This window comes from Triturus cristatus, chromosome 2_1 (genome assembly GCF_964204655.1).
Source record: "Triturus cristatus chromosome 2_1, aTriCri1.1, whole genome shotgun sequence".
Classification (NCBI taxonomy): domain Eukaryota; kingdom Metazoa; phylum Chordata; class Amphibia; order Caudata; family Salamandridae; genus Triturus; species Triturus cristatus.
The window spans coordinates 740,584,511-740,606,367 of record NC_140581.1 but is presented as its reverse complement, the minus strand read 5'-3'; the positions used below and the strand labels follow the sequence as shown (position 1 = coordinate 740,606,367).

The 21,857-nt window shown below is 42.9% G+C and overlaps 1 protein-coding gene across 1 annotated transcript in view; it reads left to right on the top strand.

The window, feature by feature from the left end:
- CEP120 (centrosomal protein 120) overlaps positions 1-21,857 on the top strand; it is a 417,274-nt gene that overhangs the window by 67,259 nt on the left and 328,158 nt on the right. The window contains exon 5 of the mRNA XM_085632676.1: positions 7,666-7,814. Coding sequence (XP_085488802.1) covers positions 7,666-7,814 — 149 coding nt within the window. The remainder of the gene's footprint in view (positions 1-7,665; positions 7,815-21,857) is intronic.

The window sequence follows — 21,857 nt, the reverse complement described above, 5'->3', positions numbered from 1 at the left end:
AGGCGGGGAATTTAACCCTGGTCCCGGGCTAGACCTCTGCATCAGGGTCTGCCGCTCTAATCATTGAGCCACACTTCTCCACTAGACTAGACTAGACCTAGCGAGAAGAGCAGCCATTCCAGGAAACCAGAATGGTCAGGGTAGAATCAGGGATGAAGCAGCTTAAGAGGGAAGAAGATCCAGATTAAATGAATTTCAAACAAATTGAAAAAATAATGTGGAAGACCGATCGATGGTGACCCAGGTCCGAATGGTCTCTCTTCTGTCCTCTATAAAACTGACCCCGAACAGTGGGCAAAAAACCTTGGCCTTCTCTTCAGCGCAGTGAACCTTCATCAAACAGTTCCAGATCCCTGGCATGTATCAGTAATCCACCCGATCTTCAAAGGGGGATTTAGATGTGACCCTGCAAACTATCGCTTAACAGCCCTGCTTAACATCGATTCTAACTATTACGCAACCTCACTGCTGCAAGTTCTGTAAGAATGGGTGGACAACCTGGTGCTTATCCCTTGGAACCAAGCAGGATTTTGTTCTGGCCAGAAAACTTTATCCGGCCTTGCTGCCCTGATCCTCTGCATTGAGAAGGCTCTCAATCAAAAATCAATTTTGTATGGCAATTTTATTGACTTCAAAGCAGCATTTGACAGGGTCCTTCAAAACTTATTATGGCAAAAAATGTACCTGCCTTGGGATACCATTTGAGAGCCATCCAACTCCTTCACACTGAAACCTAGCTGCGTGTTAAATTGGTCGATGGCTCAAAAAGCTTGCGACAAATATGCACAACCATTGAGCTGCAACAAGGTTGTGTGCTGGCCCCCTTACTTTTCTCTCTCAAAACTGTGTTAAATGGTTTTAAATAGGCTTCCATCATAGTAAAGCATATGGCACAATCCATCACAAAAGTACACAGCTACTTCAAATTACAGTATATCATTACCTGGGACTGACCAGGCAGTTATAGCATACCTATCGGCCACAATGTACATAACATAAATATGTATCCCTAGTATTCAATTATCCCCTCCCTTCCCCCTCAAAAAGCAACTTACGGTACACGTACAGCATATGGAGATCTAAACAGGCTCTTCCTTTCCCCAGTGGGAGATTCGCGGGGATGCCTAGCCTGGGCTAGCTCTGTCATTAAAGGTGCTTTCCATTTAGAATTGGATGAGGTGTAGTTCCCTTGTGCATGTGGGACACGCACATAGAGTTATAGAGGTAAGCCTGTAGAAAGGTAAGTCACCAGGGGTCCCCAGACATACTCAAAGTTTCGGATAAGATATCTGCCATTCTTTCCATTGTTACTGCACTCCACAGCCTTGCATGCCACTTGGTCAATGAGGACGCATTCTTTTATTTCCAGGCAGCTGCCACTGCCATCTTCGCTGCTCCCAGGCATAGCCACACCACTGACCTGTCCCCTCTTTTTTGAAATCTATTGGAGTCCCTTCTAAGCCCCAACAGTACAAATCAAGGGTCACTGGGGACCGGGCATCCCAGGATCTCTTTGAGTTGAGCCAAAATCTCATTCCAGAATAGCCGAATAGTTGGACAATCCCACCATATATGCATAAAGTCACCCACCAGTCCACAACGTTTACAACATAGTTTTCGACGTGGTGGAGAAAATCGTTTTGAATTTGGCGGGGTAGAGATAACAGTCAAATAACCATTTATAATGAGCTTCCCTTAAACCCATCGAATGGTTACATTTTGGAATGCCTTTCCAAAGCTTAAGCCAGCTGGTCCCTGGAACAGATTATCTAAGAGTGTTCTCCCATCGTTCCATGTGGAGTGGCCTGGGGGGTCAGCACAGTGTCCAGTAGAAGACTATAAAGAAAGGAAATGCACCCCCTTCGTCCCACAGCCCCTTTTAACAAATTGCTCAATAGGCTTGAGTTCTCTGATGGCTGCCTTCCGTACCTCAGTTTGAAGCATGCAATGCTTTCATTGATTGTAATGAACATTTCTGTAGCGAGGAGATTGAAGTCCCGCTGGCAATGTTCGAATGTTATAATATCTCAGTTGTAGAAGAGGTCAGAGACCATAAGACAGCCCCCCCATGCCTCAAAAGGTCCCAGTTGTAAAGCAGGAGTAAACTTTAGGTTAAAGTGAATAGGAGTAAAAGTCGAGGGAAACATGGTCCATGCAGCTTTTATTCACCTCGTCCCACACCTTGAGTGCAGTTCGCGTGTAGGTGATCACCACAAATGTGTGAGTGCCCTCAGTCCTTCTGCTCTATTTTGAGTGGGGCGGACGGCCATCTTTCTGACAGCAGTGCCCCCGCTAACTTTACCATCAGACAACTTACTCTGAGGGACCAATTACGTGTCGCCCATTGTAGTAAGGACATCAGACCGCCCACACTACTTAGACCGAAAAAATACACCAGATCCTCTGCTCAGTCACCAGCATTAAAAACAGGTGCTGGACCAAAGAAAAAGGAGTTCTCCCAGGGAATCACAGTTTTTTGTTTTGTCAGCACCAAACTTCCGCTTTGGGAGTAAAAACAAAACAACTTGGTCTTTGAGGAGAACTCATACCAGACTTGGAGTGGAACCCCCATAAAAGAAGTTCCTCTGAAGGCACAGAGATCACTACTGATATCTAAATGTAGTGTGCTGGCAGCACACCAAACTATATATTGGCCCCATAGTGTTGCCACTTATTATGCAGTCTAGGCCCAATCCCAACAGGGATTAGCTGTTTTCTTTTTACCTGCTTCCACCTATTGGTAGAGAAAGAGCTGTCTCAAATAAACAGAGTTCCATGTTCTATGCCTTCTATGTTCCATACTCACCAAACTGCAGCCCAAGCCTCTACCTGTCATACACTCTTGGAACATCTAGTCCTGTCTCAAATGAGCTGAATTCCAGGCCATACTTCCCTAAAGCTCCCACATACAGATAGACTGACCCAAGTAATAATTCCTAAGCAGTGATTTTACTGCATATGCTAAAGTGAGTCTGTGTGCTAGTGTTATGCTCATTGTGCTGGGAAGAACATCTGACCCTCCCCTCCAGCCCAGCCATTATTCTCCGAACTTCTACCAACCCAGCTGCACTGCAACCAGGACTGTCTTTAGCGCTGGTGGCTACTGGTGCAACAATGTTTGTTGGTACCCTCCCATTGACCTCCTCAAATTCCCAAACTACCACCCTCCAGCAGTGTGCCTCCGGTCTCCATGACCACTTTCTCTCGCATGTATGTCTTTTGCTTCATTTATTTTTGTTTAAATCTGCTTTTTTATGTCGCACTACATAATACAGTTGTAGTACCTATTGGTAGTGATACATTACGACATGGCAAGAACAGCAGCATCAAGAGGTCTTTATTTCTTTTGCTTTATAGCGCTACGCCACAAGGGTAGCGTGTCAAAGCCCTTTAAATCACACACACATTATACAGAAACAATGAATCATATATGTGTAAAACAGTGCATGTGAAATGTTACATGGGACAAAGAGGACTACAAGGTACAGGCTTCACACGTCCTCCATACTGGTAGGCAGTATTGTTTAAGAGTGCTGGGTCTGGGAAACACAAACTTAGGACTTAAAACGTAACACCGTAGTTGGCTTTACTAATAAGAATTCATTTCGAGGTAAATTAACTTTTTCTAGCAACATTAGGATAATCAAAGATGCAGGAAAAAAATCAAATTTACACCCAGGGCCACTGGAATTATGCAGTTGTGCGACCGCAGCATTTTTGCGCGTTATTATAGATTTGCTGCATTCGCCACATAATACATCATTGTTAGAAATTGTGTCTCTATTTGGCAGAGGTTTGCACCCTGTTCAAGTAGGGACCACAATCCTAGTCGGGCTAAGTCAGATAGATACACAACCTAAATTAACCTGTGCTCATCCTCTGGTAGCTTGCACAGAGCAGTCCGGCCTAACTCAAGAAGTAATGTGTAAAGTATTTGTGCAACACTTTAATTGCAGTAACACAGTGAAAACACAACAAAAAGACTCCACGCCAGTTTAGAACAATAGAGAATATGTGAATAAAACAATTCCAAAACGACAAAATTCAAATAAGTAGAACTTGAGATATGAATTTTTACAAATTAAATCCAAAAACGGTGATTAGAAGTCAATAGCGCTAAAGGGTTACTTGTGGTTCCGCTAGATTGGGATAAATCCAAAGATCAGGCTATCCACGATGGAGGGCAGGCAGGCTATAGGACCCACGCAGGGTCCTCTGAAACAGTACCTTGGATGGAGCAAGCATTGGTGTCGTAGACTTGATGCGTTATTTCAGATTGACACAGTTAGGTTGATGCGTCCAAGTCGAGCCTCGCAGTTCAGTCCTGTGTCGTCGTCAAACTCTTTACGGTGCAGGCACTGCATAGTCATGGAGCCTCGCAGTCGATACCTCGGGTTGGTGCTGCGTTGTCTTCAAAACTCGCAGCTGGGTCCTGCATCGTTGTTGACCCGTGCAGGGAAGTCCTCGGTTCAGCAGTTCGTTGGCGTCGAAGGGCGCCGTGTCGGTGAGACTAGAGGGCACCTCAGGCAAAGGAGGACTGGCAGATGGCAGAGTCCAGCAGCTGAAGCACAGTTGAAGGAAGTCTTTGATGGCCTGGGTACTTCAAGAACCGGGGCTAGCCAGCAAGCCCTTGGAGAAAGTTTGATTCAAGGATGTAGAGAGAGAAGGTATAGTCACTATCGGGCAAGAAGCAGCAGGCAAACACAGCAAAGCAGGTATCAAAGTGGGAATCCCTCCTACAGCACAGCAGCTCTTCTTCCAGGCAGAATGTCCTTGGTTCCAGCAAAGTTCTCATTTGGTGACGTCAGGGGTCCAGTACCCAGTTGTGCCTTTGAAGCGTGGGGACTTCAAAGAGGCTTTTGAAGATCACAAGGTCGCCGCCGTTCCTGCTGTGGCTTCAGACTCACTACAGGGGGGTATGCAGCTCTTTATGTGAGGGAAAGGCACACCTCTTTTCAGGTGCAAGTGTCAGCTCCTTCCTCCCTAATCTACCTCCGAAGGCCCATTAACCAAGGTGATGGCCCATCTGGGTGCAAATGTCACACCCCAGCTCCTTTTGTGTGACTGTCTAGGGGAAATGCACAGGGTCCAGCTGTCATCCATCCCAGACGTGTATTCAGAGACAGGCAGGGGCACAGAATGGTTTGAGTAAGAAAATGCAAACTTTCTAAAAGTGGCCTTTTCAGATTTACAATTTAAAATCTGGCTGCACCATAAGTTGTTTTTTTAAATTGAGAGTCCAGAGACACTAAACTCCTAATTTCTATCTTTTCCAAATTGGAAATTACACTTAAAAGATTATTTAAGGCAATCCCAGTCTTAACCTACGGAAGAGATAGGCCAAGCAGTGAAAAATGAATTTAGCAGATTTTCACTACCAGGATTTGTAAAACTCAAAAGTACATGTTCTGCCTTTTAAATACTCTGCACCCTCCCAAAGGGCTGCCTAGGGCCTACCATAGGGTTCACTTATATGTAATAAAAGGGAAGGTTTGGGCCTTGCAAGTAGGTTATCTTGCCAGTTCGTAATGTCAGTATAAAACTGCACACATCGTCTCTGTAGTAGCATCACTGAGACATGGTTTAAGGGCTACTGAAGTGCTGCAGGCCTACCAGTAGCATTTAATTTACTAGCCCTGGACACACATAGTTCATTTTACTAGGGACTTATAAGTAAATTAAATATGCAAATTGTGGATAAGCCAAATTTTCATGGTTTGAGTACAGAGCAGATGCATTTTAGCACTGGTTAGCCGTAGTAAAGTGCCCAGAATCCTAGAGCTAACAAAAATGAAGCCATTAAAACAGGAAGTCGGAAGGCAAAATGTCAGGGGAAACCACGCCAAGGATGCCAGGTCTAATAATTCGGCCTGGGCGGTAAATTCCGTTACGCTCGCGGAATTTGGGTAATTTTGCGTTCTGCAGAGAACGTGGAATTGCCCAAAATTCTGCATTCCGTGGCTTCTCGGAATTTTTTGCTTGTACGTGGTTTCAAAATGTGTGTTTGTGGGATATTTCCCCCCTGAGCACGCAAACAGCGTTCGCGAACAGGAAAAAAACATCGTGAACAAGCAATTCCACGTAATTTCTGCGTGCTCGCGGAGATTTTTTACCATTTCACAGAGATTTGCGGAGCACGACTACGCAAATTCCGCCCACCTCTACTAATAATCATCTACTGTATTATCTGCATATTTTTAACAAAAGAAAATGTTTCTAGCGCAAACAGTTCAAAAGTCACTAAAATGCAGCAAAGTGTGTCGCCATGCAGTGGGATGCCCTTTGCAAGGGTTCAGTGTTCACCTTTCTGTTGTTTACTGCTATTTGGGTGTTAAACTGCTACTATTGAGGTGCAAGCAATGCCCAGACTGTGTTAACAAGTGTAAAAATGACAAAATAATGAAGTAATACTATCATAATATGTGCCGCATGATGCGTCATAATTTGCCTTTTCTTGCAACATAATTTACTCAACCCTGCTGCATAATTTGGCACTCTGCCAAAAAATTCCAGAGGCCCTGCCTATACCTTGCAGTTTTCATGCATTTCTTTGATGGCGGTTAATAACTGTGCTAGGATAGATTGTCAATTATAAACTGCAAGTAGCAAATGCATTTTTCTGACAAAGGCAGTAACCCACTGAACTATCTAGATTAAATGCACTTTTGTGATCTGTATGGTATACAATGCTTTACAGCAGGAAAATTTGCCCTCTGCGATACTTTATAATGAGTCAAAACTTCCACTATACAAAACAACGATCTCTCTCCAGTAGGTCCATTAAAGACCAAATGGATTTTGACTTTTTTTTTGTTCGACGATTGATGAAGGCTCTGCAGCAGGTGCTTTCAAATCCAAAATATATTTGAAAAGTCGGTGCCCACTGAGGTTAGCGCCCGGCGCGTTGGCACCAGTCAAACAGTCCTAAAGTTGGCCCTGACTGCAACTCCCCAAGTCAGCCTGTCACTCTGCAGACCTGCTTCTCACAGCTCCATTAGGGGATTGGCTGCAAAATTCTCAGCTTAACTACACCCTACTCTTCCTGCTCCCAGTTAGTTTGAGCTCTGGAGAACAAAAAAATGATAGATCCAACTTGGCCACAGAGCAGACATTGTTTCTCTATGCAGGATTTGGAGCCCTCCCTTAATGGTCCCCCGGCAATCTTTTTGATTCAATCCTTGTTGCAACTGTGTGAAAAATCTATAAAAGTGACATTCAAATCAAAATATAGAAAAAAATTAGCAAGCTCAACAGCAAAAACAGATTTCAGATGGTTATGGATAATGGTGTTTGAGATCAACAAAGACAGAGTATGTGAACACTGACTTTTAAAATACATGTCGGTAGGATTAATATCGGGGCCATGTTGTTGACATTGCCAATCCATCACCATTCATCTCCCAACTGTGATGCGATTCCTGCAGCAAGCCTCATAGCTATTTTACACCTTCTTTGAAACGTTCCTCCTTTACCTGAGTGTGCCAATGAATAAAATTCACACATTGACACTCACGAGGAGGAAGGTTGAGCACGCCGTAAACTTTCAATCCATTTAATTGCATTATTATAATGAATACAATATATTTAGCACTGCTTTAAAAGGGTGAAAGGCAGAGATTTGGAAGTTCACAAACCTGGCTGACTGCTGTTTTTCTTTTCTCCAAGTGCCAAGTGTTCTTTCGGGACTGGATCCACAAAATCTTGAAGCAGTCTTGAATGAAGTAGAAGGCTATCACCAGATCGGACCGGCAGAGTACTGCAAAGATAACTTTATTTTGTCTGTAACAATAGCATTTGCCACTCAGTTGGAGCAGGTAATATTTCCCACTGTAATTCATTTCTGATTGGTGTATGTTCATAACTATATATATATATTCACTGAAAAAACCATGGGTTTCACTCACGTTATAGTTAGGAATTAGCATTTAAAAAACCTTAGAAATTCAATGAAAAAACCAAAGGTTTCACACATGTTATAGTTAGCTGGACATTTCACTCGTAAAAAACCATTGAAATTCCCCCGTTATAGTTAGTTCAGCTAACTATAACTCGCGCGCCCGCAATGCACTACTGATGACGTCACATATTACATCACTCATGACATGGTCACTGACATCACTCATGACATCACTGATGACATCTCAAATGAAAGGTTTTTTCAGTGAATTTGTACGGTTTTTTAAATGCTAAGTTACTTTACGCCATTCGTGGCGTGCGTGCCCGCTTAACGCAGTTCGTTCCGTGCACGCACGGTGCGCTTCGCGCACCGTGCGCGCACAGTGAGCACGCGGTGCGCTTCGTGCACCGTGAGCCCACTTTACGCAGTTAGTGCCGTGCACGCACGGTGGGCACGTGGTGCGGTACACGCACCGCGTGCCCACGTTACGCTAGATGGGCCATGTACGCACGATGCGCTTCGCGCACCGTGCGCACATGGAGGACATATGATGCACTTCGTTTTGAAAGGTAATATTTTAATTTTTCGCACAAGTTATAAGCCATGCACAAATGGTGCCCTTCAGGGAACCATTTGCACACGGGGTGGGGAGAGTGTGGATAATTTTTAGCGTAATTTTTAGTGTAAGCGTAATCGGCGAAATTAGCGAAAAAATAAAAATTCGGTTTTTGGCCTTGGGGGATCTTTGGGGACACCCTCAACATGGCTAGGTGTTTTGGAGCTGTCCAAACAGCCCCTTTACATGTTTTTGTGCTTTATATTTTAATCATCACTCTCAGTGCGAGAGAGAAAATGGCGGCCGCCGCTTCCTGGTTTCGGCCGATTCGAATGTTTAATAAGATCTAAGAGCCAATCAGAATCGCGCTCGCGCACGCCACCGTACGCATACGGTAAGCGTACCGTAAGCGCACCGTAAGCTGGCTCAGATATATATATTGATTTAAAGGCTATTTTCTCAGAATCTACTGAACAGATTTACACCAAACCTACAAAAGGCACTTCCTTGACCTGAGGACTACCTCTCTGCCAAATTTCTAGTAATTCTGTTCAGCTGTTCGGGCTGTAGCTGTGTCTAAAGGTCCTATGGAAAAATGCATGGGAAAAACGCGTTTTGGGACCCCCCTTTTATCTCAGCCCCCGCTTGACGAATCCCCCCGAGACTTTCAGGGTAGGAGCGGAGCGTAGCGCCCCACCTATTTTGAAAAATTCGCGAGGATTCGTCGACCGGCGCCAAAGTTATTCAAAATAGAATGTTGCGGATTTCCTATGGAAACGTGGTCCTAACTATAACTACCTACTGGCGACCGCCAGTAGGTAATATATATATATTCACTGAAAAAACCATAGGTTTCACACATGTTATAGTTAGCTGGACATTTTACTGATAAAAAACCAATGAAATTCCCCCGTTATAGTTACTGTAGGCAACTATAACTCACGCGACCGCAATCCTCTGCTGATGCTAATACTGTATTTAGACACTTATTTGCCCATGTCTTCTTCCATTAAATTTTAGCTATACATATATTACAAATATTCTTTTTTCATAAAGACACATATGTCATCAGCAGAGGATTACGGTCGCGTGAGTTATAGTTGCCTACAGTAACTATAACGGGGGAATTTCATTGGTTTTTTATCAGTAAAATGTCCAGCTAACTATAACATGTGTGAAACCTATGGTTTTTTCAGTGAATTAGCAAGGTTTTTTAAATGCTAATTCCTAACTATAACGTGTGTGAAACCTATGGTTTTTTCAGTGAATTTGTACGGTTTTTTAAATGCTAATTTATTTATGTATTTTTTATATATTTATTTTACAATAAACTACGTATTAAAAATTATTATTATTTTTTTTTTTGGTTTTCACCCTGCGAATTATTATTTTTTTTTTGCAAAAAAAAAATTTTTTTTTTGTGTTTTTCAGGGTGCGCGCACTGTGCGCGCACCCCCGCGATTTTTAAAAAAAAAAAATTTTTTTTTTTGCCTTCGGGGTCCTTCAGGGACCCCCTGACAAAGGCTAGGGGGTCAGGAACTCTCTACCCTGCCCCCTTTTCACGTTCGCCACCTTCCTTTTTCACTCTCGCACTGAAAACAAACAAAATGGCGGCCGACACTTCCTGATTTCGACCGATTCGAACGTTGACTAACATGTAACCACCAATCAGAATTACGCTCGCGCACGTTAGGGTGCTCGCACGGTGCTCGCACGGTGCGCGCACCCTGCGCGCATATATATATATATATGCTTTTAAATGCTATTTTCTCCGGAAGTACTGAACAGATTTACACCAGACCTACAAAAGGCACTTCCTTGACCTAGGGACTACCTCTCTGCCAAATTTTTAGTAATTCTGTTCAGCCATTCGGGCTGTAGCTCGTTCTAAAGGTCCTATGGAAAAATGCATGGGAAAAACGCGTTTTGGGACCCCCCTTTTATCTCAGCCCCCGCTTGACGGATCCCCCCGAGACTTTCAGGGTAGGAGCGGAGCGTAGCGCCCCACCTATTTTGAGAAATTCGCGAGGATTCGTCGACCGGCGCCAAAGTTATTCAAAATAGAATGTTGAGGTTTTCCTATGGAAACGTGGTCCTAACTATAACTACCTACTGGCGACCGCCAGTAGGTAATGTGTGTATATATGTGTGTATATATATATATATATATATATATATATATATATTCACTGAAAAAACCATAGGTTTCACACATGTTATAGTTAGCGGAAATTTTACTGATAAAAAACCAATGAAATTCCCCCGTTATAGTTAGTGCAGGCAACTATAACTCACGCGACCGCAATCCTCTGCTGATGCTAATACTGTATTTAGACACTTATTTGCCCATGTCTTCTTCCATACATTTTTAGCTATACATATATTACAAATATTTTTTTTTCATAAAGACACATATGTCATCAGCAGAAGATTGCGGTCGCGTGAGTTATAGTTGCCTGCACTAACTATAACGGGGGAATTTCATTGGTTTTTTATCAGTAAAATTTCCGCTAACTATAACATGTGTGAAACCTATGGTTTTTTCAGTGAATTTGCAAGGTTTTTTAAATGCTAATTCCTAACTATAACGTGTGTGAAACCTATGGTTTTTTCAGTGAATTTGTACGGTTTTTTAAATGCTAAGTTACTTTATGCCATTCGTGGCGTGCGCGCCCACTTAACGCAGTTCGTTCCGTGCGCGCACGGTGCGCTTCGCGCACCGTGCGCGCACAGTGAGCACGCGGTGCGCTTCGCGCACCGCGCGCCCACTTTACGCAGTTAGTGCCGTGCACGCACGGTGGGCACGCAGTGCGATGACAAAGCAAGAAAGCACGTCAACAAATCTGTTTCTGCTTTCCTCCGTGACTATGGTATGGGTGCCATTTACCACAACAACTTGCGTTATGACATGCAAGACATTTATAGAGGAGATGGTGTGCACTTCAATGATGAAGGGAACAGAGTCTTCCTCTTGAACCTTAGACTCTGCATCGGTACTTACTTGTAGGTACCACTAAAAAATCATTTCATAAACACAACGGCTCTTTTTAGAGCCCCCTAATATCTAAACACTTAAATCTGATTTTCATTTTTTTTTTTTTTTTTCCCTACCGTACGCTTACCGTAAGCTTACCGTACGCGTACCCCGTGATTTTTTTTAAAATCAATAAATGTTTTCTTTGTACTTTTCTGTCCTTCTTTGACCCCCTTACAAATGTTAGGGGGTCTGTAACTCTCCTCATTGCCCCCTTTCCTTGTTTTCACTCTTTTTTTTCAGAGTGAAATACACAAAATGGCGGCCGCCGCTTCCTGGTTTCGGCCGATTCGAATGTTTACTAAGATCTAAGAGCCAATCAGAATCGCGCTCGCGCACGCCACCGTACGCTTACCGTAAGCGTACGGTAAGCGTACCGTAAGCGGGCTCAGATATATATATTGATTTAAAGGCTATTTTCTCAGAATCTACTGAACAGATTTACACCAAACCTACAAAAGGCACTTCCTTGACCTAGGGACTACCTCTCTGCCAAATTTTGAGTAATTCTGTTCAGCCGTTCGGGCTGTAGCTCGTTCTAAAGGTCCTATGGAAAAATGCATGGGAAAAACGCGTTTTGGGACCCCCCTTTTATCTCAGCCCCCGCTTGACGGATCCCCCCGAGACTTTCAGGGTAGGAGCGGAGCGTAGCGCCCCACCTATTTCGAGAAATTCGCGAGGATTCGTCGACCGGCGCCAAAGTTATTCAAAATAGAATGTTGAGGTTTTCCTATGGAAACGTGGTCCTAACTATAACTACCTACTGGCGACCGCCAGTAGGTAATATTATCTACTGGCGGTCGCCAGTAGATAGTTATATTTAGGACCGAGTTCCCATAGGAAATCTGAAAATTCTATTTTGAATAACTTTGGCGCCGGTTGACTTATCTTCGCGAAATTTTCAAAACTAATGGAGCTTCTATCCTGAAAGTCTCGGGGTGATTCGTCAAGCGGGGGCTGAGAAAAAAGGGGGGTCCCAAAAAGCGTTTTCCCCATGCATTTTCCCATAGGACCTTTAGTCGAAGGTACAGCCCGAACAGCTGAACAGAATTACTTGAAATTTGGCAAAGAGGTAGTCCTCAGGTCAGGCATGTGCCTTTTGCTTAAATGGTGTAAATCCGTTCAGTAGTTCCTGAGTAAATCAAAAGTAAAATCACATATATATCTGGGCGGAGCCTAACCACACATCTCATCGTGAGATCTGATTGGCTGTCAGCACTTCATCCAAGACGTGTTGGCAGCCATCTTGGGACCAATATACATGATAGCACCTCATTAAAAAGCATTGCAGTTAATAGAAGGTTTTAAGACTTTAGTTACATTATAAATCATTTGTTGATGGTACCATACTCATTTTAGGAATTGTGGTGTGTTCTAAGGTGATTTTACCATGTGAAAAAGCCTTCTGCTGTGATATCATGAATCATGTTTGAGAGAAAACTATTTTCTCATGCTTTTCCCACAGAGGTTTGGAAGGTGATCTATAAGCTAACTGAGAGCATATTTTCTGTAAATTCACATTATCTTTCTCAGTCATGTGAGAATGAAGTCTGACATTCTCAGTAAAACATGTACATCCAACAAGGGCAGAGACTGTCGGTTGATTCCTTTGTGTTCTACTGCAGCTTCCCAGAGTGTTCTAAAGAACAACTACAGCGCTAACAGTCCTACTTATGACAAACGTATGGCACACCTGAAGCCATCTTGGTTGGAATAAAGTGTTAATTCTTAAAACATTTAATTTAAAAAGGAACAAAATGAGGGGGTTCATTTTGCCATAGAAAGTATGATTAGTGCTGCAGAAAGAAAAATTAGGGCACATTTTGAGTGACTTCTCAAATACTCTTTTATTTCATTAAAAAACTTCTGACATGCAGACTGAAACATGCACTTTCAATACCAGCAGCAGACTTCCCTGGTGAGCAGTAGCTTTACTACAGTGATCTAATGAGCAACTAGAGTGCTAACATTCAGAATTTATGGCAAATGTGTGACACATCTGAATGCCTTCTTGATGGAACCAAAATAAAAAACTGAAAGTATTCCCACTGAGGAGACTGCAGTAAATGAGGAAATTAGGAAACTTCATAACAAATAAGTCTCCCAAAATGGCCACCAGAGACAAAAGAGCCCAAATGTAGCCCAAATATCACCCAGATGTAGCCCAAGTATAGCCTAATGACAGAATATCCCAAAGTGTTCTTAAGAACAACTAGAGCGCTTACTGTCTTACTTATGACAAAAGTATGGCACACCTGAAGCCATCTTGATTGGAATAAACTGGTAACACTTAAAACATTTAATTTAAAAAGTAACACAATGAGGGGGTTTATTTTGCCATAGAAATTATGATTAGTGCTGAAGAAAGAAAAATTAGAGCACATTTTGAGTGACTTCTCAAATCCTCTTCTATTTCATTAAAAAATTCTGATATGCAGACTGAAACATGCACTTTTAATACCAGCAGCAGACTTCCGTGGTGAGCAGTAGCTTTACTACAGTGATCTAATGAGCAACTAGAGTGCTAACATTCAGAATTTATGGCAAATGTGTGACATATCTGAATACCTTCTTGATGGAATCAAAGTAAAAAACTGAAAGCATTTCCTACTGAGGAGACTGCAGTAAATGAGGAAATTAGGAAATTTCATAACAAATAAATCTCCCAAGATGGCCACCAGACACAAAAGAGCCTAAATGCAGCACAAATATCACCCAGATGTAGCCCACATGTAGCCCAATGACAGAAGTGTGCAAAACACTTATTTTTTGTGTATTTGCAGTTTTATATAGTGCAGACTTGTCAGGTATTGGAATGCTTTACATGAGCATTGGTTACATCACACAAGATCAAATTCATTTTGGTTGTAGACATGGGGAGATTAAGTGATTTGACCACAATCACAGAATGTTGAGCTGAAGCAAAAACTCCAACCTGGTTCCCCAGTTGCAAAGTCTGCAGCTCTGGAAGTAACACCACATCCTCTCCCCTAGGAGCAACATTTAATCAAGTGGTCAACTGGATAAAAAAACATAAAGAATACAAATAATGTAAAAGTTCTTTGTCGCTATTTGTAAACTCAGAAAATATGTCCTCATTTTAGTTTTTTAGAGCACTAACCATAATTTTGATGCAAATAAGACCCTCTCATATATGTAATTTCTAAAGGAAATACTCTAGGTATTACAGTTTTGATTACATCAAGATGACGTCAGGCGTTCCACACTTTTGTAATAAATATAGAATGTTAGCAATCTAGTTGTTCATTAGGATACTGTTGAGAGGCAGAGGCCAGGGGCACGGACTCTGAAAATTGAAGGCAGGTAGGAGAGTGCAGAGGCAACAATTTGACAACACTGGGCAGGCTGGAAGGGCAGTGGCAGCACAACAGACTATGGAGGGCAGTGGAAAGGGGGGCAGGGGCAACAAACCAACAATACAGGACTGGCAAGAGAGGCTGTGGCAATATAATAGACCATTGTGGGCAGAAGGAAGAGGCAGTGGTAGTTCAACCATACATGCCAACAGACCTGTTTCAGCCAGGAAACGTCCAATGTTTTTAAGCTCAAATGGGCTTTATTTGATCTGTCTCCTGTCTACAATCTCCTCTTTTTCAATGCAACTCAAAGGGGAAAATGAATACCCCATTTTTTTTTTCAAAATCTACCTCTTACCAAGTTCAAAATGTTCGCAAGTATGGTACATTGAATCATGGTAGGCAGGAGGAATTGGGGTAGGGACATGGACTCGGATAACAGAGGACAGGAGGGACATGGAGAGGTGCACCAAACTGACCCTACAGGGCAGGCATCAGGGTTTGCAGCAGCACAATACACCACACAGCGCATGCGGGACGGGAGTGCAGCACAACAATCCATAGACAGCAATAGGGAGGGGACAGGACCATGCACATGGACAACAGAGAACAGATGGGAAAGAGGCAATGGTAGCTAGCTGACCATAATGGACAGACAGGAGAGATAGCTGCAGCATAACAGACCATAAAGTGCAGGAGGGACGGATCAGGGGCATTACAATGGAACAGACAAGCCTGGAGGGAGGGAATAGGGGGTCTGCACATGGAAACAGAGGGCTGGGGGCAAGGTGGCAGGGCAGGAGCAGCAAGATGACCATGGAGGTCAGGCAGGATGGGCACTAGAAATAAGACATACCATGGAGAGCAACAATGAGACTATGGTGGCATACACACAGACCATGGAGGGAAGGTGGGAGGGGGTCAGGGGCAGCTAGCTGACCACACAGGGAAGGTGGGAGGGGCCATGGCAGCACAGAAGACCATGCATGGCAAGCGGGAGGGTTAGTGGCAGCACAATGGCTATGATGGGCAAGAAGGAGTGTGCAGGTGCATGCACAAAGGACCATGGAGGATAGAAGGGAGGGTCAGGACCTGGGCACAGACAGAGTTCAGGGGAAGGGGGCCTCACAACAGACCGCGCGGGGCAGGCAGGAGGAGCAGTTGCAGCACAACAGATCAGGGAGGGCAGAAGGGTGTGGCAGTAAAATGGACCATGGAGGACAGGAGGAAGGGGATAGGGGCATGGCATGTGGACAGGCAGGGTGGAGGTGGCAGGGACAGGTTACAGTCATCTGACAATGCTAGGCAGGTGGGAGGGGAGTGGCAGCTCAACAGAACACTCAGAGTAGATAGGAGTGGCAGGTCCATGGAACATAGTGGGCAAAAAGGATGGAGCAGGGGCATGCACAAAGACATCGGCGGGCAGGGGGAAGGAGAATAGGGGCAGCAAGCTAAGCACAGAGGCTAAGCAGGAGGTCAATGATGGGCCATAAAATTGGGCAATGGAGGGCAGGAGGAGTGGACTGGTACATCGTGCTAAATGGAGGGCAGTGGCAGCACATCAGACCATGCATGGCAGGAGGGAGGAGGCTAGTCCATGGATTCTGACAACAGAGGATAGGGAGGAGGTGGATGGGGCAGCAAGCTAACTGTTCAGAGAACGTGGGTATTAGGAACTTTATTGTTTTTAAAATGTGTGTCTGTGCGAACTACTTAAAATATGAACAAGTATGCAGCATAATCTCACTTTCATTCAGGAAGAAGAGGACGTTTGTGACTGTGACTCCGGGCTCACTTGGCAGAAACACCCCCTGACCCTCCACCCCCATTGCAAAATGTAATGCCCGTGAAAAGGGTAGGTGGACGCAGTGTTATATAGAACATAGTCCTGAGAGCACGATTGAAAATGAAAACGAGATGTAGTATATGGTATAAACTATGCACCAAAAAGTGTGATATAAGATGAACCGGGGCGTGAAATATAATATGCAATACATTGTGCGCAATGACAGATTCATTGGAGAGCGCGAGATAGCACAGGCACTAGCGCGTGCTATGCGATATGCGCCTTAGAGTGTAATATGCACAGGGCAGTGTTGTGTAACCTAACTAGTCTCTAAAGTTGTAATATAAAATATGTTATAGTTAGTGCAGGCAACTATAACTCACGCGACCGCAATCCTCTGCTGATGACGTCAGATATTACATCACTGTATTTAGACACTTATTTACCCATGTCTTCTTCCATTAATTTTTAGCTATACATATATTACAAATATTTTTTTTTCAGAAAGACACATATGTCATCAGTGATGTAATATCTGACGTCATCAGCAGAGGATTGCGGTTGCGTGAGTTATAGTTGTCTGCACTAACTATAACGGGGGAATTTCAATGGTTTTTCACGAGTGAAATGTCCAGCTATCAATAACATGTGTGAAACCTATGGTTTTTTAAGTGAATTTGCAAGGTTTTTTAAATGCTAATTCCTAACTATAACGTGTGTGAAACCTGTGGTTTTTTCAGTGAATTTGTACGGTTTTTTAAATGCTAAGTTATGTATTTATTAATTTTTTTTAAGGTTTTTCACCGTGCGCGTACCGTACGCGCACGGTGCGCTTCGCGCACCGTGCGTGCGCTGTGTGCGTACGGTGCGCTTCGCACACCGCACGCCCACGTTACGCATTTCGCAGAATTTTTCCGTTTCTACCGTACGCGCACGCTACGCGCACTCCGCTATTTTTCGAAAAAAAATTAAAAGAAATTTTGGCCCTTGGGGGTCCTTCTGGGACCCCCTGACAAAGGCTAGGGGGTCAGGAATTGTCCACCCTGCCCCCTTTTCACGTTCTCCACCTTTGTTTTTCACCCCCTCAGACTGCGAGAGACAAAATGGCGGCCGACACTTCCTGGTTTCGACCGATTCGAATGTTTACTAGGATCTAACAACCAATCAGAATCGCGCTCGCGCACGGCAGCGTGCGCGTACGGTAAGTTTACCGTACGCGCACGGTGCGCGCTTATAGATATATATATATGCTTTTAATTGCTATTTTCTCAGGAAATACTGAACAGATTTACACAAGACCTGCAAAAGGCACTTCCTTGACCTGAGGACTACCTCTCTGCCAAATTTCAAGTAATTCTGTTCAGCCGTTCGGGCTGTAGCTTGGACTAAAGGTCCTATGGAAAAATGCATGGGGAAAATGCGTTTTGGGACACCCCCTTTTTCTCAGCCCCCGCTTGACGAATCCCCCCGAGACTTTCAGGGAAGGAGCTGAGCGGAGCGCCCCACCTATTTTGAAAATTTCGCGAGGATTCGTCAATCGGCGCCAAAGTTATTCCAAATAGAATGTTGCGGACCGCGTGCCCACCGCGTGCCCACGGCACTAACTGCGTAAAGTGGTTCGCGCACCGCGTGCTCACTGTGCGCGCACGGTGCGCGAAGCGCACCGTGCGCGCACGGAACGAACTGCGTGAAGTGGGCGCGCACGGCACGAACGGCGTAAAGTAACTTAGCATTTAAAAAACCGTACAAATTCACTGAAAAAACCATAGGTTTCACACACGTTATAGTTAGGAATTAGCATTTAAAAAACCTTGCAAATTCACTGAAAAAACCATAGGTTTCACACATGTTATAGTTAGCGGAAATTTTACTGATAAAAAACCAATGAAACTCCCCCGTTATAGTTAGTGCAGGAAACTATAACTCACGCGACCGCAATCTTCTGCTGATGACATATGTGTCTTTGTGAAAAAAAAATATTTGTAATATATGTATAGCTAAAAATTTATGGAAGAAGACATGGGCAAATAAGTGTCTAAATACAGTATTAGCATCAGCAGAGGATTGCGGTCGCGTGAGTTATAGTTTCCTGCACTAACTATAACGGGGGAATTTCATTGGTTTTTTATCAGTAAAATTTCCGCTAACTATAACATGTGTGAAACCTATGGTTTTTTCAGTGAATATATATATATATATATATATATATATATATATATATATATATATATATATATATATATATATATATATATATATATATATATATATATTGAGTGTGTGTGTATATATGCGTGTGTATGTATGTATATGTATATGTATATGTGTATATATATATACTTGAAGATGAAGGATCACAAGAAAACAACAGCCAGCCAGGGCAAAAATCTGGATCCCAAAGGATACAATGAGTCACAAAGAAATAAAATATCCAAGAAAGAAGTGACTCAAACAGATAGATTCACCAAAGAACAAAAATATATTTCCACTACAACGTTTCAGCTTCCGCCTTCCTCAGGTAGTACAAGATGGTTTGCTCTGTGGCTGCACAGATGACAGCTGAATTTTCAAAAAGCATCATGAGTGAAGATTCCATTTGGAATGTGGAATCAATGCAGTCCAGAGAGCTCTTGAGATATGCAGTAATCAGGTTGTGTTGTCAGTAATGTTCAGTCCATCTGGATGCAGTGATTTTAAACGGTACATCCAGAAGTTTTCCCTGGAGTCCAGTAGTTCTTCCTTTGAAACATGTTCCACGGGGAAAATCTTCAAATCTGATAGTGAATGATCCACAAGGTTAAAATGATTGGCTACAGGCTGGTCAATTTTCTTATTAATTATTGCAGATTTGTGGTTCCTGAATCGTGTACGGAGGTCATTCACTGTTTGGCCTACATATTGCTTTTTACAGCTTTGCCGTTGGCACTGAATCACATAAATAATGCATGTTGAGCGACATGTAAGATGCTGCCTTATTGCATAGGTCCTTCTCGTAACAGAACTAGTTGCAGATGATGTTTGTAAAAGATATTCACACGTGATGCACCTTTTAGAGTCACAGCAATGAACCCCTGCATTTGTTACAGCTTGCTTGAGTTCAGCTCTCACAATAAGAGATCGTAAATTTGGAGCTCTGCGGTAAGCAATGACTGGTGGTTTTGGAAAAACCTTTTGCAATTTTTCACAAGTGGACAGTAAGGGAAATGTTTTTTGCATTATATTTCTGTAGTTAGGAGCTGATGGATGATAGTCCACTACAAATGGAGTTCTGTCACTTTTGTTTCTGCCGTTGGTATTCGAAATAAGTGCTTCTCTGGGTATCTGCAAAGACTTGTCAATTTGTTGCTGTATGATATGCAGAGGATAGCCTCGCCTTTTAAATAATGTAGCAAGCTCCTGTAGATGGTCTTTACAGGTTTCCTCATTGCTGCAGATGCGTCTTATTCTGAGTGCTTGGCTGTAGATGATGCTCAGTTTAGTGTGGTGTGGGTGACATGAAGTCCAGTTTAGATACAAATGAGCATCTGTAGGCTTGTGGTACAGATCAGTTGTAATTTTGTGTTCATGAATGGTGAGTAGCACATCCAGAAAAGGTAGATGAGGATTCTGTTTAGTATTGCTGCTGGTAAATTTGATGGTAGGATGGATATTGTTGATATAAGCTGTAAATTGTTCCAATGTTCTACTTCCTGAATTCCATATTATAAATATGTCATCAATGTATCGTAGCCATACCAGTGGTTTGATGCTAGAAGTAGCAAGTATACAGTTCTCTAGTTTGCCCATGAAGATATTTGCATAGGATGGAGCCATCCGAGTACCCATGGAAGTCCCTTGTATCTGCAGATAGTGTTTTCCATTGAATGTAAAATTGTTGGATTTAAGGATAACTCTTGCAAAGTTGGTAAGCACATTTGTTGATGGCTTTTTCACAGTTCTTTTATTAAGAGCTTCAGATAATGCCATAAGCCCATCCTCATGTGGTATATTGGTGTATAATGATGTAACATCAAATGTAGCCAGAAGAGTATCATCATCAAATGTGTAGGTTTGGTTTAATTTTTCATTTTTTATATATATTTAAGATGACTAGTTTGTCTTGACTTTGAAATGTTTGTTTACAGTATAGTGTTTGTTTTAACCCCTTCGCTGCTAGGCCTCCCCCCACCCCCCACCCCCCTGCTAAGCTTTTTTTTGGCTATTTGGGGTAGTTAGCGCTTAGGCCCCTGTAACTTTTTTACCACATAAGGTATCCACGCCAAATTTGCGTCCTTTTTTTCCAACATCGTGGGGATTCTAAAGGTACCCAGGGTTTGTGGAATCCCCCTGGAGGGAACCCAGAAATTAGCCAAAATACAGCGAATTTTTTTTGGGGGGGAATGGGGAAAAAGGGCTACAGATGAAAGCGTCTGGTTTTTTCCCTGCAAGTGGTATCAAAAAAGGGGCTGTGGTGCTGAAATCACCATCTTCCCAGCTTTCAGGGACAAGCAGAAAACCAAAATATTTTCCACAGTGTTGGCATTTTTCTAGGACATAGCCTAATTTTGCTATTTTTTTGTACTTTCAACCTCTTTCCAGTTAATGGTTAATGGTAGAAATGGGTATGAAAGCAATAATGGATCCTAGAAAGCTATACATTTTAGAAAAGTAGACAAAATTCTGAATTCAGCAAGGAGTCATTTGTGTAGATCCTTCAAGGTTTCTTTATAGAAACTAACCGTTGAATGTAGGAAAAAATGAAAATTAGTTGAAAAACCAGCCATCTCTGTCAGCGTTTTTACCTGTAACTTCTTCTAATAATGACCGCTGTTTGAAAGCAATATACCGTTACATCCGCTGGACCTTTCTGGTTGTGGGGATATATAGGACTTGTAGGTTTACCAAGAACCCGACGAACCCAGAGCCAATAACTGAGCAGCAACTTGCAATGGTTTTTTATTATGTACTGGGTATATTGCAATCATTCTGGGAAAATGTATACATGGAAAAATCGGTATGAAATACACCTTTGTATCTCTGAAATGGGAACAAAATATAGAGTTTAGAAACAGTAGATATTTACACATTTCCGCAATTGGGAATACCCATACTAGCATGAGAATTATAGGTCATTTTTCAAAATGACTTCTTTTTTTACACATTGTCTTTCATTTGGAAGGCAGAAATGCATCGAAAGTCAATGGGTAATAACAGTTGCTCTACAATTCTGTGTTACCCTAAGTCTCCCAATAAAAATGGTACCTCACTTGTGTGGGTAGGCCTAGTGC